The 19,154-nt window shown below is 56.0% G+C and overlaps 1 protein-coding gene across 3 annotated transcripts in view; it reads left to right on the plus strand.

Annotated features, from left to right (window-relative positions):
- ITPK1 (inositol-tetrakisphosphate 1-kinase) overlaps nt 1–19,154 on the plus strand; it is a 161,047-nt gene that overhangs the window by 23,489 nt on the left and 118,404 nt on the right. For 2 of the 3 annotated variants that reach the window (XM_067727199.1, XM_067727212.1), the window contains one exon: nt 16,547–16,571. In XM_067727199.1, coding sequence (XP_067583300.1) covers nt 16,547–16,571 — 25 coding nt within the window. Of the gene's footprint in view, nt 1–16,546; nt 16,572–16,723; nt 16,783–19,154 lie in introns of those variants that run through there. The other variant, XM_067727209.1, reaches the window with a different exon arrangement.

Genomic DNA, 19,154 nt, shown 5'->3' on the forward strand with positions numbered 1-19,154 from the left:
TAGCTTCCCCCTTGGAATTGTTTCTAGTTTTTTATGCTTCCAGGATATTCTAGCAAATGCAAGCAAAACACGTGTGCATACCTGTATCCATATTTATATAAACACACACACACATATGCATATTTATTTATTTGAAAGTCTTGTTGTTTTGAACCAACCCCATGTCCAGGAAGGTCCAAATCCTTGTTCACAGATTTCTGTCGCTCAGGGTTCCTCAGCCTTCGTACGACTGACGTTTCGGGCTGGATCCTTCTGCTTGTTAGGGGCTGTCCTGTGGATTGTGGCAGCATCCCTGGCCTCCAGCCACTGGGTGCCACCCCTTCGCCCCATTGTGACTACCAAAAATGTCTCCAGGCATTGCCATATGTCTCCTGAGACAAAATTGCTTCCAGTGAGAACCACTGCTAGGCTGGCTTTGTTGCCACCCAGCCACCAGGTGTGGGTCTGGCCTGCTCTGGTGGCCGCTCTGGTGGCGCACTGTCCTCACACATCCGTCGAGGCCCGCATAGCAGTGTGCTTGTGGGCACTCCGTGTGGCTGGTTCTCTGGCCTGGGGGTCATGGCTCTCCTGTGCCCTTGTTGGAGACCCTGAACCTATCCCTTTATACTTCTCCAAACCTCGATTTTCTCATCTTTGAAAGGGGGCTCTTAGAGCCTTTCCCTTCCTTGGGTGCTGGTGCAGACTGGGGATGCCAGTGTGGCGCCCGCCACCTCCTGAGTTCCAGGCTTATCCTGGGTGTGACCTCCCTGTGACCTCAAGTCCCTCTCAGTTCTGGGCCTTGGTTCTTGTGTATTAAATGGGGGGACCCTAGGAGGCAGAGGGCCCAGAGCTAAAAGGCATCCCCTGGGGAGAGAGCGGAATAGTGGAAGTCAGCCGCCCAGCCAGAGCCCGTGGCGTTTTAAAACCCAGAGTCCCGAAGAGGGTTGTGTGCCAAGGTTGGGGAGAGCCGGGCTGCGGGCTGAGGTCAGAGTGCACGCTGGCCTGGCAGCTCTGCCAGGAGGGGCACACTGAGGAGTTTGGACTCAGGCCGAACTGGGTTTGCATCCCTGCTCCTCAGCCACTAGCCGAAGAGCTCGTGTAGCCTTTCTGAGGGTCAGGTTCCACGTCTGTAGAGCCGGCAGTGCTGTTCTGAGGCTTCAGTGGGAGAGGGAGCCTTGTTGACCGGCTGCCCGGGCGTCATTCAGTCCTCAGCACGCTGTGAATTACACTCCATTGTCACGCCCAGTTTACAGATGGGAAAACTGAGGCACAGAGTAGAGCACCTGGGTATAGGAGGCGTACAGAGACTGAAGCTGTCCTTGTTATTATTAACTGGCTGCTCTTGGGATTTGAGTCTGAACATCAAAGACCCTAAAGATAGAGAAAAAAAGAAGAAAGACACGCCTCTTGCCTTCTCGGGGAGGGCCCTGAGCCAGATGTGGAGGGGACCCGGGCTGGTTCTGGGCTGGGTTTCCTGGGCTGGTGCTTCCCCTGGGCAGCTGGGAGTGCTTCTCGGGGAAAACTGGTACCCCTGTTGGCTTCGTTATTTTTTGCCTTCAGGGGCCTGAATGATCTGTGCTGGTGGTAAAACATTCCTTGGGCTGACATTGTAACCCCACTGCAAGGGACGCTTGAAATTATATTCGCATTTGGGAAGCTAATTTTAAATAACGTTTTTCTTTCATAATTATATGCAATCAGCCAGCCAGTGTTATTGGGGGTTCTCTTTTTCCCTCAGCCAAGAGACCATCTGCTTTTCTCTTCCTGCCCCTCCTCCCAGCATGCAGTAGGCCACCTCCCTGGGAGAGGGACCACCAGCCCTTGGCTGTCTAGAGGCCCAAATGAAACCTTTCTTTGGTGACTGATGGGACAGCGGGAGAGAAGTGGGACAGCGGGAGAGAAGTGGAGGGTGGTGCAGGCTCTGGCTTGGGCGACTGGATGGGTGGGAGTGTTTGCTTTCAAGATTGAGGCCCAGGTTGGTGGAGAAGGTGATAGAATATGATGTGTTGGTTTGGATGTTGTAGGATTCTGTGGATGCAAGTGACAGAAAACCCAATTCAGATGAGCTTAAGCAGAAAGAAAATTTTTTGGCTCAGGGAAGCAAATGGTACAAAAACAGCCCCTCAGGGCCCCAGACACACCTCCTGCCCCTCTCGATCCTCACCATGGATCAGCCTCCATGATCTTTTCTGAGTTCTTCAGCTGCTGTAAACTCCTTCTACCTACCTCAGGACGTTTGCACATGCTGTTCCTGCTGCTTTGCAGGCTCTTCCCCCCACCACACATCTGGCTGCTCCTCAGCCTTTTGATCTCAGCACAGTCCCCTCTTCTCTGTCAGTCCCTCGAGTGTTCCTTTCAGAACATGTCACAGCTTGTTGTACTTACTTCAGTTGTTTGCTTGTTCACCCTCCCCTCTATGCTGTAAGCTCCTTGAGGACTGTGTGTGTCCACCATGCTGGGCATGTGGTAGGTGCTGAAGAAATAGGCATGAAATAAATGAATGAGTAAAAGAACGCCTTGGATGGAAAGCAAGCCATCAGGAAGAATCTGGTTTAAGAAAACCTTGGCCAAAAAAAAAAAAAAAAGAAAGAAAAGAAAAAAGACAGCCTCCTCTCCCCACCTCCTGCAAATTGGACCCTTGAGTTCTGTATCTTGAGTTCTTATCCTGGCAGTTAAGGTGATTCCTGGAGAATTGTCCAGCAGGTTAACGTCCTGCCTCGGGGAAGCGGGCCCCCCACTCCCCAACAAGGACTGGAACAGTGTGCTGTGTGCATTGCTCTTACGTAAGGGGGCACCCAGGTCAGGAGAAGGCACTCTACTGGCCCTTCCAGCTGGGGTTTATCTCCTTGGGCTCCTCAGCCACCTTCTTCTTGGGCTGCCCTCTGTGTGAGGAAGAGGCTTCCAGTGCTGTGGATGGTGGGCAGGGGTGGGGATGTTCCAGCGTGGGCAGGTGGGGGAGGGCACGGAGTCAGGTGTGCTGGGAGCAGACGGGGTGCATGAGGAGGCGGGCACCTGCTGCAGAGGTCTTGAATGCTGGGGGTGTGGCGTGGGCAGCTGAAGGAGTGGGGGGCAGGGAGGGGATGAGTCACGTCTTAGATGTAGAGGGTCGCAGGCTGGACCCCTGGGGGGTGGGCGGGGTCGGCAGGATGGTGGCCCTCGGGACGGAGGCCTGTGTCTCTTGGGGCGGGGAGGCTGCCCTTTGCTGGCACTGAAGCGTCCTTCTCCTCTGGCTGGACTCGGGGCTTCCTCTTTTTGGTGCTTCTCACTTCTGCCCAGGGCCCCGGCTCTTGGCTTCGGGTTGGCGGCTGCTGTGACACCCTGCGTGGGGCTCTCGGAGGGCTTTCTCGGGCTGTTTGGGGCCTGTTGCCATGGCTCCCAGCTGCAGAGCCTGGCAGGGTGGGAGGCCGGGCAGGAAGGAGGTGGGGCACTTGCCTGCCTGCAGGGAGGAGGCTCTGGGCTTCAGCTTTTGGTGGTGGGGCCCTCTGAGGCCCCGGACTCATTCTGTCCTCCTCGGGGGGCCCAGAGGGCCAATTGCTCCTTCTCCTTGGGGGTCAGAAACGTTTAGAGATGGGGAAGGCCTCCTAAGACGTTAGCCCCATCCCCTTCCCCATGTACCTGTCTCCCCTCTGTGACACGGGCAGCCAGCCTTGGCTTGAGTCCATCCCGCCACGGGGCAGTCGCCACCTGCCTGGACAGCCTTCCTTGGGGAGCCGGCAGCCTCTCCTACAGTTGAGCCAAAATCTGCCTCCTTGTCCCTCTGCTTTGTAGGAGGGGTTCCTCCTGCTTGGAAAGTGAGGATTTCAGGTGACACAGTGGCCAGAAGGAGCTGTCCGCCCCTTGGAGGGGGGGAAACAGGCATGCCGGCTCCCCTTGCTTCTGGGCCTTGGGTGACCCAGGCGTGTCCTGTCCCCACTGCACAGTGGTCTCGGGATGCCTGTGGCCAGTCACAGCTCCTCAGGCCTCCCAGGGGCCATGACACCCCTCCTCCAGGCTCCTGGAGGTCAGGGGTCTGAGGAAGGATTTCAGCCCAGACTTGGGGCAGTGGCTGGGCTAGGTGGGGGAGCAGAGGCAGGTCTGTCCAGAACAGTTCCTCCTCCGGAAATCCCAGAAGCTTCACCCCTAGCAGACCTGGCTGGACCCGCACCCTCATAGATCGCTGGGCAAGGATGGTCTTTGCTGACAGACCAGACCTTAGACTGTGGTTCTGCTTGTTTGCTGTGAGTCTTTGGGTGAGTTCCTTTTCTTTTCTTTTTCTTGTTGTTTTTGCGATGCATATGCATTTTTTCCATCTTTATTGAGGGTTAGTTGACAAATTGTAATATATTTAGAGTGTACAGTGTGATGATTCGATATTCCACATTGCGGAAGGGTTAATTGAGTTAACTAACACATCTGTCCCCTCACATATTTACTCCTTTTTCTTGGTGAAAACAGTGAAGTTCTACTCTCAGCAAATTTCAGTTATATAATGCAGTATTGTCAACTATAGTCACTGTATTATTCATTAGATCCTCAGACCATATTCTTCTGATAACTGAAAGTTTGTCTGTTTACCAAGTTCTCCCCGTTTCCTCCTGACCCCAGCCGCACCCCCAGCCCCTGGAAACCACCATTCTGTTCTCTGTTTCTTTGAGTTTGATTTTTTTTTTTTAAGATTCTACTTAGGAGCGATGCCATGCAGTATTTGTCCTTCTCTCTCTGGCTGTTTTCACTTAGCATAATGTTTGGGTGAGTTTCTTAACCTCTCTAAATGTCCTCACTTGAAGAAATAGGACAGTCACAGCCCCTAACGCAGCCTTTGAAATGAATGCTAAGTGGTCATTGTTGCCCATCTCATAGCCCCTCCTGGCCCCTGCCTCCTACCCTTGCCTCTTCCTCGATCCCCTTTTTCCTTGAGTGGGGAGTGAGGGGCTCAGGAATTACAGGTGTTGCCAATCATTTGTTTGGGTTGTATCCAGGCCTTTGGAACCTTCCCTGAAATTTGAGGGTCTCAGAGGCACCAGGTGAAGCCACTGCCTGTTTCTAGAGTTTGCCGCTCAGTGCATCTGAAGTGGGCAGGGGCCAGGGCCTGATACCCCGGGCCTGTAAAAGGGGGCTCTGCAGGCCCTCTCTGGCCCCGGTGTGCCTAGGTGCTGGGCTCAGGCCCCAAACGCCTGAGTTTGGAGAGTGCCTCTTGCATCCACTTGGCAGCTTGGAGCTGTGGCCTTTGCTGGAGCCAGGTGGCCTTGGAGCGGAGGGTGGGGAGGCCTAAGTGGTCTGGGCATTTCTCATAGACCTTGAGGTGGACCCAAGGGTCAGGAATATCACCGCTTCCCCCAATTTACAACCAAGCCTTCCAGGCCTGGGGCCTTAGGTCTTCGCCACCCAGGCCCTGGGTGCCTCTTCCCATCAGGGACCCATGTCAGTGTTTGGTTATATCCATTGCCCCTTTGGAGTCCTGCGGGCACTGCGCGGGCTGAGCCCCAGCCTCCTCCTTGGTGACTGTCGAGACCCCCAACGAACCTCTGGGCAAATCTTAATCTGCCACCAGCCCACATGTGGGCACTTTGAGAGAGTGTCTGAGATTCCGGAGTGGCAGAGCTGCGAGAGCCTTGTTGTTGGGCTAGACAGAATAATGTCCCCCTCCGCCCAGTTGTCCTCAGAACCTGTGAATATGGTCCCTTACGTAGCAAAGGGACTTTGCAGATGTGATTAAGGTCAAGGATCTTGAGATGGGAGACTATCCTGGATTATCTGGGAGGGCCCAGTGTCATCACAGGGGTCCTTATAAGAGGAAGGTCGGAGGGAGATGTGACAGTGGAAGCAGAGGTCAGAATGATGTGGCCACAAGCCAAGGAATGCAGGCAGCTTCTAGAACTGGAAACGGCAAAGGCATGATTTCTCCCCAGAGCCTCCAGGAGGAGCACGGCCCTGCTGACGCATTTTAGACTCCTGACCTCCGGAGCTGCAAGAGAATACATTTGTGTTATTTTCAGCCCTACTTTGTAGTAATTTGTTAAAACAGCAATAGGAAATGAATATACTGTTCTGATGCACCGCCTTTTTCAGAACCTGTCAGGAGGGACTAGGTCAAGGTCAGAGCCAGGCCCTGACTCCCTGCCCTTAGTCACAGACCAATGGGTAAGGTTGTTACTTGACTCCCTGGGCCTGTCTTCCCAACCCCCTATCCTGAAAGTAGTTGGGGGTTGGGGAAGTATTTGGATAAGGTGCTTGTGGTTTAAGTTTTCAGAGATTGGGGATGGGGCTAACCTCACCTTTGCTTTGATGTGACAGCAGCCTTGGTGCTTATGGCAGAGGGGCTCAGGGAACCCCAGTGCCCAGAGGCCCTGGCATTGCCCCAGCTGTAGCGGCAGCCTTCTCCCGGTACGCCTTGGCAGCCCCCCTCCTGGCCACCCCTGGGGCTCAGCTCAAGCAGCAGTCTTCAGAAATCTTCCCGTGCTCACCGCCATCGCCCAGGGGCTTGCTGTGTTCAAGGGCCCCGTGGCCAGCAAATGTCTGATGAGAGTCAGACGGGGAGCTCTGTGCTCCTGTGTTTGGAGTTCCAGCACAGCGCAGGGCAGAGATTCCCACCCCCGCCCCAACCATGGTGGCTCAAAGAACCCTTCTCTTGGTCTTGGATTCCAGCCCTGGGGCTGGAGGGAGCTTTCAATTGTAAGGGAGTGCTAGCAGCAGGATCTGGGTGGATGGAGATATTTAATCTGCTCTGGAATGCAGCCTGTGAAAGAGTGTCAGTGTCCCAGAAGCAGTCCTGGGACACACACTTGTGCAGTTATTTTGAGAGCGTGTGGCACCTTGAGGATAGGTGCTAAAAACAATTCAGAACTTCTTGGGCAGGCTTCTCCCTCCCCCAGTGGGTCCAAAGGGCAGAAATATCAGCACAGGGGTTCCTGTCTCCCTTCCTGCTGGAGCTTACCTTGTTCACTGGGCTGATGTTAAAGAGACTTCGCATTCCTGGGAATAAGAAACTGCTCTGAAGAGAACCGACTGAGTCATTAGCCCTGAGGCAGGTCGACTGACTGCTGGGGCTGGGGGTGGGGGAAAGCGCTGGAACCAACCCCTCCTGATGCCCCTGTGGGTCTCCCGCTCCTAGGGCCCATCCTTAATAATGAGAAGGAAAAATTTTAGCACCTGCAAGGGGGTAGTGAAAGACCTAAAAAGAATTTCAAGTAGAGAATTTTTATATTGAAAAGTGGAGGCGTTAAGGGAATTTCAACATTTATTTTCAGATGAAAAGTCAGGGCGATTTCTAATCTGAAACGTGACACTTTGGATGCAGCAGAACACATTCTTGGGTAATCTCCACCCATGCCTCAGTTTCCCCACCCTGAAAGTTGAGGGGGTGGGGTTTTAAAGTGCCTCAGCCCCTGTGCTGCCATGCGCCTCCACAGCAAAGGCCTGTTGGCCCTGGTGGTTCTGTTTTCTTCCTGGAGATGCCGGGAAGGTGAGTCACTAGCTCTGCCTCTTGCCCACATCCTGGGTTCATGAGGAAAAGCCACTTCCAGGCATCCCCTGGGCTCGTTCTAGGTCGGAAGGGACACGCTGACTCATGCCACTGCCGGGACCCTCTGGCCCACCTCCTGCAGGTGGGGCACCTAGTATGGGGGAAGGTCTTCAGTTACCGGAGGTGGTGACTGTGCAATCAGGGGAAGGGTTTTACATTCCCCCTGACCTCCCACCCGCGCCACCCCCCCCCCCCAAGAAAAAAAGACATATGCTAGCTTCCAGTTTATCTGGTTCTTTCTTGGAGCTGTCCAAACAATTCAAATGTTTGCACTGGCTTTAAAATTCTCTTTGTATGTTGCCTTTGTATTGGGCCATTTCGATTTCTGGCACTGCCAAGAGAAGACAAATCCAAATTATGAAACCATCGACGAGTGAACCGGGCTGCCGAGGACGCAGACGGGCAGGGACACTCAGGGATGGACTGGAGGCTGTCAGCCTCTTTCATTCAGGAAGTGCTTGCAGAGTACCTGCCAGGTGGGGGGTGTCGGTGGTGGGCACGGGGCACTGGAATAAAGGACAAACTCTCAGACCTCGGGGGCTCACGGCCCAAAACTGAGCACAGAGCAGTCTTTTGAGTGTCCATGGCTGTGTGGCTAAAGAGCCATTACTTCTGCCCAGGGAAGGGGCTGGGAGCAGCCTCTCGGCAGGTATGATGTCTGAGCTTCCCCTGATGGACGAGCAGGACTTTGCCAGAGGAGGAGGGGCGTTCCAGCAGAGGGGACAGCTTGCGCAGAGGCACAGACTTGGGTCAGGCCTGAGTGTTTTTGTAGCATAGGGTCTCTCTTGAGGGGGTTTGATAAAGGGAGGGACTTGTGCCACTCCCCCCACCCCCGATGCCTTGTGTGCTGCGCCTCCAGATGCCTTGTGCTAGGAATTTGGGGTGTAGACAGAGGGCACAAGCCCCGATTCCTCAAGGAGCGTTCATCAGTCAGGTTAGGCCCGGTTAGGCTACAGTAACAGGCATCCCTGAGAGGTTTGCAACAACACGTTTTTCTATAGCTCATTCGGAGTCCCCTCTGGGCCTGCGTTACTCTCCAGGGCTGGTCCTCTGCATCTCGGCGTCTCTCATTCTCGGTGCTGCGTTGCAGATCATTCTCTGTTTAAGGGCTGTTCTGTGCGTTGTAGGGCCTCCACCCTCTGGGTGTCAGGAGCACTTCCCCGAGGTCTGGCCATCAAAAATGTCTTCGGATGCTGCTAAATGTCCCCTTGGGGCAAAATCGCCCTGGTTGAGAGCCGCTGCTAAGCTGAGGGTCCTCTTTAAATAGAGCTTTTTCTGGTTCCCAGCCTGGCTTCATAGCCACCCAGCCAGGTTTCTTTCCAGGAGTGGGTGTGGGATGGCTTTGGGGGCCGTCTGTGCCCGCCCCGTGCCCCCACAGCTGCTGACGACCAGGAGGACTGGCTGGAGAGCCGACCACTGGCCATCGACTGCTTCTCCTCAGGAATGACATGGGGCACTTCTGTGCACATTTCCTTGGCCAAAGCAAGCCACATGGCTATGCCTAGCCTGCTGAGTGAGTGAGCGTGTGTGTGTGTGTGTGTGTGTGTGTGTGTGTGTGTGTGTGTCCAGGGGAGCGCCCAGGAGGAGGAGAACTGTCATATTGGTGGTCACCATTAATGTCCACTTTACTAGCTCTTAGCCTAGCAGGGGTCAGCGGCACGGAGCCAGGCGTCCTTCACATCCATGCTCTGTGCTGGGGTGTGGGGTCCCTGAGGAGGACGGAGCCAAGGAGGGCTCCTAAGGGGCTGTCCTGGAGCGTGGGTTAGGTGGTGGTGCCGGTGTGGCATTTGGGGTGGTGGGGACAGCGTGTCCCTCTGAGCACTCGGGTGAAAGAGAAGGCCCAGCCGCCTATTCGGGGAACCCTGAGTCCTTGGGAGACATTTCGAGGCCCTGCCTTCTGCAGGCTGGGGAGAGGCGGGGGCAGGGGCTTTGCCTGCAGGCCTCGCAGTGCGAAAGGGCCTGTTATTCGGGGCTCCTGAAATCTGGTGATTACCAAGCTGTGCTGCAAATGGCTGGGATGTGAATGTGCCTGGCTTTCCACTTATATAATTACACACTTCCCGTCTCTAAGTGGTTTTTAGCTCTGGTGCAGGTGCAGCTTCTTTCTCCCTGCCTGTTGGCGTGGGGGAAACCTGTGTTTCCGGGTTGATCCCCTCTGCTGTGAAATTGCTCCGAGGCAGCCTGGCCAGCCTCCCTCCCCAGCGGGATTATCCTTCCTCTGCTGTGCACTGTGGCCAGCCCTCTGCTGTGCCTGGGTGGGAGGCAGGTGGCTGTGGCTTTGCATATCGTGAGAAAGCAATTCTTTTTTTAAATTTATTTAATTAATTTATTTTTGGCTGCGTTTCGTCTTCGTTGCTGTGCGCGGGGGCTTTCCCTAGTTGCGGAGAGCGGAGGCTACTCCTCATTGCGGTGCGTGGGCTTCTCATTGTGGTGGCTTCTCTTGTTGCTGAGCAGGGGCTCTAGGCACGCGGGCTTTAGTAGTTGTGGCACGCAGGCTCTAGAGCGCAGGCTCAGTAGTTGTGGTGCACGGGCTTAGTTGCTCCGTGGCATGTGGGATCTTCCCGGACCAGGGCTCGAACCCGTGTCCCCTGCATTGGCAGGTGGATTCTTAACCACTGCACTACCAGGGAAGTCCCTAAAGTTTTTTTTTTTTTTTTTTTTTTTTTTTTTTTTTGATGTGGACCATTTTTGAAGTCTTTTATTGAATTTGTTACAATATTGCTTCTGGGTTTTTTTATGTTTTGGTTTTCTGACTGCGAGGCATGTGGGATTTTAGCTCCCCCGACCAGGGATCGAACCCCTACCCCCTGCATTGGAAGGCGAACTCTTAACCACTGGACCGCTAGGGAAGTCCCAAGAAAGCGATTCTTGATGAACCCAAGGGCCCCCTTTTTGGCAGACTTCACTCTTCTTTGGTCGCTGCTCTGCTCTCTCAGAGCACCTGGAATTCTCCCAGCTGTCACGGGACTTTTCTTTCCGTGTTGGTCAGAGGGTACCGCTGTCTCGGCCTAATCCCCTCTTCCCTGCTGACTCACCATTGCATGTGCTTCACTTGCCCGCAGCCCTCGGTTCTCATACTTGCCCTGGAAGGTCTGGAAGGGTCAGACCCATTTAACAGATGTGAAAGCTGAGACCCGGGGCTGCTCAGCAACACGTCCTGTTCTTGCTGCTGGTTTTCGCGGGCCCCGCTGTGCTGTGAGGCAGGCCTGCTGGTGTCCCAAGATGTACCTTGTTACCCTTCCTGGTGCGACACCCGGCAGCTGAGTCTCAGGCCTTATGGTGGCCTCTGAGTGGTTTGGGCTGGTGCCTCTGGATGGTCCTGCCTCCCTGGCTTCTGGGACCTTGCTCTTTTCTAGTCCTCTTGCTTTTGGTCCTCTTCGCTGGACTCCTGTCCTGTATTGTCCCCCCCCCCCACACCGTGTCATTTGGGGTGATTTTTGTCTTCAGGAAGTGGGTGCTGCTCTCACTTACTAAGCTCTGCTGTATTAAGCAAGACAGTGGCCAGTGACAGAAACTCAAAATCCACAACTGAAAGTCTAGAGAGGGCAGGCTCTAGGCCGGCTGGATTGGGGCCTTGGCCTCTGGCAAGGGAGAGCTGGCCTTTTTTCCTGGTGTAGCCTCCTTCTTGAGAGTCTGCCCACGGTGTCCTCTGACGTTTCCGGGACGTGCCCTTCATGCTGCTGACACTGCCCCAGGAGCCGTCCTGGAAAGGCCCCGGTCTGGTCTGTCTGGGGTCCCGCGCTCATCCTGCAGCTAAGTGAGGTGCTAGGCCACGTGCCCACCCCTGGAGGGGCTGCAGCGCCTCAGTTTTCTGTTTGCCCATCAGAATCACATGGATAGAGGAGGGGCAGTTCTGAAAGGGCAGGAAGGCAGGGCAGAACAGAAGTAACAGGCCCCCAGCCCCAGCGTGGGCCCAGCAGTCCTGTGCGGTGGGGTCCAGGATTCTCCTCGCTTGACAGGTGAGGAAAGTGAGGCACGAGGTACAGTTGGGTCTGGTTCCGCGTTCTCCTCGTGGGGACGCCCCCCACCTCTTCCACGTCTGCCTGCCTCCCAGACAGGCCTGAACTGTTTGCTCAGCTCAGTGGGGGCTTCTGACCACCTCCTGGCACCACTGCGGTCAAAAAATGGAGAAGTTACTGTCTTCCTGCTACGCTCCGTCCCTGGTGCTGGCGTGTGTTCTCAGCCTGCTGCACCCAGACTGTGAGCATCACAGCTAGCTCTGGTTCTTTCGTGACCTCTACTCCTGTCCCCAAGACCTGGAGGGGCTGCCCCTGAACGAACAGGCCCCCGCCCCTTCCCGGGCATATCTGGTCCTACTGCTCCTCAAGCGGCAGGAGTTGCTCCTTGGGGACGAGCAGCTGTTCCACACCTGGCAGCTCCAGAGGACACCTGGGAGCTGGACGAGCCCCGAGTTCCTCTCAGACCCTGCCCTTCGCCTCCTGAATCAGAGTCTTTGGGACCGGACCTTGAATTTAGTATTTTTGACAAGTTCCAGGGGTGATTCTTAGTCATCTGTCCTGGCATTTGGAACCCACTGGCCTGTGGGGTGACATTCTGGGCCCCTGGGCTGTGCCCAGCCTGCATCTTGTATCCACTTCTCATCGCCCCCGCCTGCCCTCTCAGTGGGGCTTATGCTTCCACACTCCCAGATGACTTTTGGGAAGGGGGAACACTCCTCGTGTTATTCCTCTTTAACTTCTTCTCCCCAGTGTCTGTCTGTAGTTGCCCTTCAGTTTTTGTTCGAATGGCAAATGCCGCCTCCTCCTTGAAGCCTTCTCTGATTGCTGTGTCTTCTCCCCTGAAAAGATACTCCATTTTGTAAGTATTTTAAATTCCCCAAGGGTATGCTCTCCTTGGTCGTCTGGAGAGGGAGGTCCCTTTTGCAAAATGGATCCTCCCTTATGGGATATCCAGCTTTTGGAAAAGCAGGTTTATATTATGAGTTGTGAGGTACACCTCTGTCCAAAACTTATTAATCCAATATTTATCAAGGAAATGACAATTTAGGGCCTGCATTTTCTTGAGATGCAGGTTTTAAGTAAAATTCTTTAATTATTTAACTTTTATTGTTACTTTTTCTATAATTTTAGAGGTAGTATCTATGCTCATTGTCGAAAACTTAGAAACTGCCAGAAAATGAAAAGAACCACACATCAGTTCACTGCTGCAGCCGCAGTTAACACTGCAGTGTGTTCCCTCCCGATCTGTTTTCCCGGTGCCCAAGTATTTAAATGGGCTTAGCATCCAAACTGGGTGCTCTGATGCGTGACAGTCCCGTGGCCCCGGAAGGGGTGTCATGGCGGCTCCTCTTTGAGCAGCACAGGGGAGCTTTTCTAGATAAATCCTGAGCTCCTCTTCTTCACTCCATCAACTGGTCGATTGACCCATGCCTTCACCAGGCATCTACTCTATGCCAGACCCTGGGAATGCTGACAACTGTTATTTTGTAAAAAAATATAAATTTCCCTAGTTTTGGGGCATGCGTTAGAGGCACCTGGCACAAAATTCAAGAAGTGCACGAGGGTGCACAGTGAAAAGGAAGTGTCCTCACATCACCTCCCAGCCACCTTTGCCCTCGCCCTTGCCTAGAGGCCAGGCCACAACTATTTTCTGGTAGTACTTTCAGATTCGTTCTGCATATACGCAAGCATGCCTTTTTTGTCCTGGGTGTTGTGCTTAACCCAAATAACTGTCTACGGCCCACAGGGTTTGCACGTTGCTTTCCCGTAGCAGTGTCTTGGAGATGACGAATGCATTATGGGGCCTGGAGCACTTCCTTGTTCTTTTAACTGCTGCGTAGTATTCCTTTGACCGCATGTAGTTTGTTAGTGGCCCCTCTTGGGGGGTTTAGGTGCTGCCAGGCTTTTGCTGTCTCGGGCAGTGGGGCAGTTAACGTCCACAGCCTGAAACGCTTTGCCCGTTCAAGTGTGTCTGTGGGGTGAGGTCAGGGAGCTGGGGTTTTCAGGAGGAGCAGTTTACTCAGTTGACGACAGGTTTGGTTTCTCTTCCCTTCTCCCCCTCCCGTCTCCCTCCCTCCCTCGCCCCCTCCTCCCGCTTCTCCTTTGGTGTCATGATTCAATTTCTGAACTTTCTGGTTAGGGCCAGGTTTCAGGAGCCCGCTGCTCGGGAAATGAACATTCTTGGTACCTTTGTTCTGCAGAGGTTTCAGGTGCAGAAGGGAGCCCCGGCAGGTTATACCTTATTTTCCTGAGTGGGCGGCGATGGGGTGCGTGGCATCCCACCACCCTAGGGAACGTGGTTTTCCACTTGTGTCCCTAGGCTTCCCATTACACCGAGGCCCTGGGGCATGGAGACCAGGATTGCCCTCTTGGCACCTCCTGAGCCAGCTGCGCCATGACTGCGTGGTGTGGGGAGCCCAGCTGCAGAGCCAGCACCCGCTCTCCTGAGGCAGCCGGGCCTCAGCTTGCCGGTCAGAGTAATGGGCAATCACCGCGGAAGGTGCCGTGAGCACTCAGTGGGCCTTAGCTCCTCTCACCACGAGGGTGTCTGGTGTACGTGTGGCTGGACGTGTGTGGAAAGGGGACCCGAGCCCCGTCTTTTCTGCCAGAGGTGCAGTTTATCCTGTTCTTGGTGCTCTGAGCTGCAGAGAAACTGCACTGGCTCCTGGGAGCTCAGCCCCACTTCAGGTTGTCAGTCTGTCCTCGAGACCACTTTTTTTGTTTCTTTTATTTTACGTGTTCCATCTGTTTTCAGAGTTAGAGTCCTGTTTGTATTTTAGGACAGGGGTAAGGAGGGTGGGAACTGTCTGGGCTGATGTCTGATGTGGATGGATCGGAAGTGACCGCAGCTGCCTTCCTAAGGACATGAGAGCCACACGCCGGGATAACCTGGATGCCGAGAGAATTAACTTGGAGGGAGAAGCCGGGCCGGGCCCGGCGCCTGGCCGAAGCCCTCTCCACCTGGCGTGGGTCACGCACACACGGGCCTGTCTCCTGCAGGCCGTCTGTCTGTCCCCGAGACTCGTCCCCTGAGGCTCCCCCCTCAGCTGTTGAAGATCCCCATCCAGGGCTGCGGGTGGGGGCGGGCAGGGTGAGGAGGCGCGCTGCGCCTAACCTAGCCAGTCACGGCCACAGGCCACGTGACCATGGCGGGTTACCGTCACCGATGCTCCCTTGGCGCCAGGATGGTCTGGGGGTGAGTCAGGGGCTCTGGGGTGTCCACAGGGCTCAGAAATGAATGGCGTGGGTTGTGAGCCGACGCCTGGATGTGACATGGGTTCTAAGTGACGCCGTCTGTCCCCCTGCCGTGGGCTCTGGTGGCCCAGGGCGGTGCTGTCGTGTCCAGCCCGTCCCCTCATGCAATCGTGGAAGCAGATGCGTATCGGCTGCCATTCCTTCCAGAACTGCAGAGAAAGCTGAGTGACGGCGAGGACCCCGAAAGCATCAACCACTGTGGTTTTCAGATGGGGTTCCTCGGGGCCCGGGGTCCTGGGAGGTGTCCGCAGAGAAAGCTGAGTGACGGCGAGGGCCCCGAAAGCATCAACCACTGTGGTTTTCAGATGGGGTTCCCGGGGCCCGGGGTCCTGGGAGATGTTGGGTGTGGAGGGACGGGCAGCCGGGCGCGTCCTGCAGTGTGACCTGGTCACCTGCTGTGTCCTGCTGTCTTACGTGGTGGCCTCCTTGTGAGTTCCACTCCGTGCCCCGGTGCTCGGAAGGTGCTGGGAAATGCCTGTTGGGAGGGTTGGCGGGTGTCACCCCTGCTGTGCCGTGTGAGGTGCCACGCCGGTTCACCGTGGCCTGGAGGTTCCTCTGGGGCTTTGTGTCGTCTCCTCCCTTGGGCTGTGAGGCTCTCGGGGGCCCAAACCGTGGCTGTTGCATCTGTATTGTCCCCCAAGGGCCAGGCCAGGCACAGGAACCGAGCTGCGGCTCCTGTGTCTATGTTCAGGGGCGTCTGGATGCCAGGCGGGCGCACAGCGAACTTGCCTCAGACCCTGCTCCAAGGAGGGGGTGAGGGCGAGAGAGCCCCAGGCCTTGACCTCGCCTGATCACAGCCTCCTCTGAGTGTCTGTGGGGGCTCAGCCTCTGTTCTCAGGAAAGCGCACACGGCCCGGGCTGTTGGCGTGCTGTCTGCGGTCCACACGCGCTCCGCCCCCAGGGGACAGCCGGTCGGCGGTCCGGAACCATGGGCTGGGAAGCGGTGCCCCGAGTTGACCCGGCATGTGCGGGTCGGGAGAGGACACCGTGAGTCTGGGAAGGCTTCCTGGGAGGGCGTCTGTCAGAGCTGAATCCTGAAGGCTGGGATGGAGGGTGGAGACCGAGGCTTGGAGATGCCACGCAGCCCTGTGTGTCCTGAACCGCTTGCAGTAAGGGCTGTGGGTGGGGGAGTCGGCAGGGAGCCTTTGTGTGCTCCTCTGGAGACACGGACCCCAACCCAGGCTCCACGGGGTGGGGTGAGTGAGGGCACGCGTGTGGGAGCACGGCGGCCTTGGGATTGTGCGGGGAGATACGGGGAAGGCGAAGTCCAGGCCTGGAAGGATATTGGCGAGGACCGTGGTGGTTGAACCAGGCTCAGAGGGCGGGCAGGATGTCAGTGGGGCAGAGATGACCAGCAGTGGACAAGCAGCCGGGCAGGACTGAAGGGCCTGGGGCCTCTTGCACGTGGGAATGTGGATGGGCTGCGGTGGGATGGGCTGAGGCCGGCCTGAGGGACTGGGCCAAGGTGTCCGACCTGACCCGGGAGGGAGTGGGGTTGGGGGGTTGGGTTAAGGCCATCGGTGGTGGGAGGGTCTTGGGGCGGTCCAGGTTGGAGCTGTGCCCCCGAAGCCTTGGCCCCGCGATTGGTGTGCGGGACGGCTGGCCGTGAGTGGCCTCTAGCCGGCTTCCTCTGGGCACCCAGCCCTCTCTTTCAGCCGCAAGGTGGCTTTGAGGGCTGGCTAGGAGTTCATAAGCCTCCCCCTTGAAAACAAGGCCATTCTGGGGACCATGGCCTGAGCGGTGCAGCTGCAGTCTCCTCGCTGCTCTGCCTCCAGCTGGCCCTAGTGAAGTTTCTGGAAGGATGCTTCCTGCCTGCTGGAGTAACCTGTGTTTTCTTTGTTTTTCTCCACAGGAAGCGAGGGATAGAAGTCGTGCAGGTGAGTACAGACCACACCCTCGCCGTTGTTCATCTGGGGGGCTTTCAGCCCTCACTGTTCCCCCCTCCCTGAAGAGTCTGGGCGCTTGGCCTCTCCTTACGTGCTCTCGTTTTTAACTTCTCTCCCCGTGCAATGGACGTGATTGCCGCCCCGGCGGGACCGAGCTGGAGCTGGCGGTGTGTCGGGGTTGAGGAACTGCTCTGCTTTGCTGGTGCGGGAGTTGTGGCGCCCTTGGTGGGGGCGGGGATGGGCGGGGTGAGGGGCGTAGCCACCCAGCCACTCGCCTGTCCTCAGGCCCCGCTGCGGGAGCTCCAGCCCCCAGGGGCTCTGCTTCGGCTGTTAGAGCTCTGGGGACAGGCCTTCTCGTACCCTGGACCATTCTTGTATTATGGCTGACGTGGTGTCGTCTTCTCCACCGATGCTCCTCCCCCTGCCCCAGGGTTCGTCCCCCTCCCCCTTGTCACCCCTTTTCTGCTCTCAGTGGCCATATCTGATCCTCCCGATGTACCCCTGGCCCCTGGAGTGTGGACTGAGTCAGTGGGGGCTCCTGACCCCTGTGTTGCCTCACCCTGGGTTGGACTTGGGTCAGGAGCTCATTGGGGAAGGGAGGATGGTTGGAGAGACTCTCCTGGGGGGGTGGGGTGGGGCAGGGTGGGGCTTGCCCTGTGGGCCCCAAATAGATGACAAGCTCGGACCGCATTGGACCGCAGCAGTAATGCCAGGAGGTTGGACCTGCCTGAGAGTGGGGAGGCGGGGGGGGGGGGGGGGGGGGGGGGTTGGGTGTGTCACGCCAGGGAATCCCTCTGGCCAGCTGCATTTGTCCTGGCAATGACAACTCATGGGGGATGGGAAGGGGGCCGCTGCTCTCTGTGTCAACGTGACGATTCCCTCAGCTCTTGGTCAGGGGCAGGCTGTGACATTTGCCCCAGAGGTTTTGCCTGCTCCCCAGCAGGTAGCGGTGGGTCTTGGTGAGACCCGAGGGTGGCCTGGTTGTGCTTGCTGTCGCCCTCTCTGTCCCTGTCCAGGGTGAGTCTGCCTGTCTGTGCAGCTCGGCGGGCGGCCCTTCTTCCAGCTGTAGCTGCAGAGAGGGTAACCCAGGCCGGGGCTACCTCAGGGCCGATGGGGAGCCTGGCCCTCTGATACAGTATCTGCAGTAGGTTTTCATAACGCCTGCTGAGAAGCTCTCGGAGCCCTCCGTGTTAACTCCGGCCCCAGTCCCCCTCCCCACACCTAGTAGGTTCTGTGGGTGTTGGTCTCAAGCTGCTCTGTTCCTGGGACCACGTGGGCCTGGCTGGTGGGGTGAGGCTGGGGGCCTCTGTCTGGCTGCCAGAGTGGCCGGCTGCTGAGTTCTTCCTCCTGGCCTCGCTCTTCATAGCTTGTGGGTTGAACTTGTCACCCCAAGGCTGAGGTTTGTTTTGGGAGAGGAGGTAGTTTCTAGAAGCCTCTGAGCAGCTGTGTAGTTTTCATCCTGCCTCATCTTGGCTCTGCAGTTTCATGATCTGCACTGAGCTTTTCTGTGGACCTCAGTTTCTCCATCCATCAAAAGGGGGAGGTCTGAAGCCTACTAAAAAGTATGCTTTCAGCGTCATTTCTGATTGATTAGTAGTGGGTGCCTGGAGGATTCTAAAATCCGTGAATGGCTGAGGACAGGGATCGATTGGTAATGCCTGCTAGGGGTCCAACAGTGGGCAGAGGAGGTGCGGTTGTATTTGTGTCATTCTGGAGCTTAGGTGTTTCCTGCTCCAGGATGCTTTGGCTTAGTTTTGTCTCTCAGTCCTTTTTGACGGTTACCTTGGAAGCCCCCAGATCCTTTGTAGATGCTCCTATACCCACCACCAAGGCCTAGACCCATAGTTGGAGCGATCGTTGGAGGTTACCTGTGTGAAGGGCCAAGTGCTTCCCTGAGGTTAGCTACAGCCTCCCATCAGGGTCCATGAGGAAATTTCTGTTGGGAGCTGTTTTTAGAGGAAATGAATTCACATGCTCACGAACAACCACTGCTTAAAAGGTGAAGAGATACGCTCTACCTCCAATACCTGATTTCTGTTCACACCAGATCCTGGACTATAGCACAGTGGGATGCCACCCCTCCCACGGGAGGGGAGAGGAGGGGGGATGGGGGAGGGTGCCTTGGAGCTTCAGGATGTCAGGGACAACCGAGGGGTCAGTGTGTTCTCTTTACATGGCTTCCTGGGAAGATGAAAACCTTTAATCCACTTTGTGGGTGGAATGAGAAACCGAAGCCATTGTTTTAGAATCTACCAGGCAGAAGAAGAGTTATGAAATCCTTTTTGATGGGTCTACTGTTCATTTTGGTGATGCCTTGAGGGAGGGAGGAAGTGGTGGCTGGGGACCAGCGTGAAGGCAGGCTGGAAGCTTTCCATGCCGACATCTAAAAATAAAACCCACCACGACACCTCTCTCTTCACCTCCTCCTAGCATCCCCGAGTGTTTGGAGAACTTGAAATTTCAAGACGTAGAGAAAAGGTTCTTTGCAAAAATTGGAAACCAAGCCACTTGGCTTTTTTTTTTCAAAATCAGCCGAGCCTCTGTGCACCAGACCCCAGGCTGGTGGGCCACTGG

This window comes from Pseudorca crassidens, chromosome 1 (assembly GCF_039906515.1).
Source record: "Pseudorca crassidens isolate mPseCra1 chromosome 1, mPseCra1.hap1, whole genome shotgun sequence".
NCBI lineage: Eukaryota > Metazoa > Chordata > Mammalia > Artiodactyla > Delphinidae > Pseudorca > Pseudorca crassidens.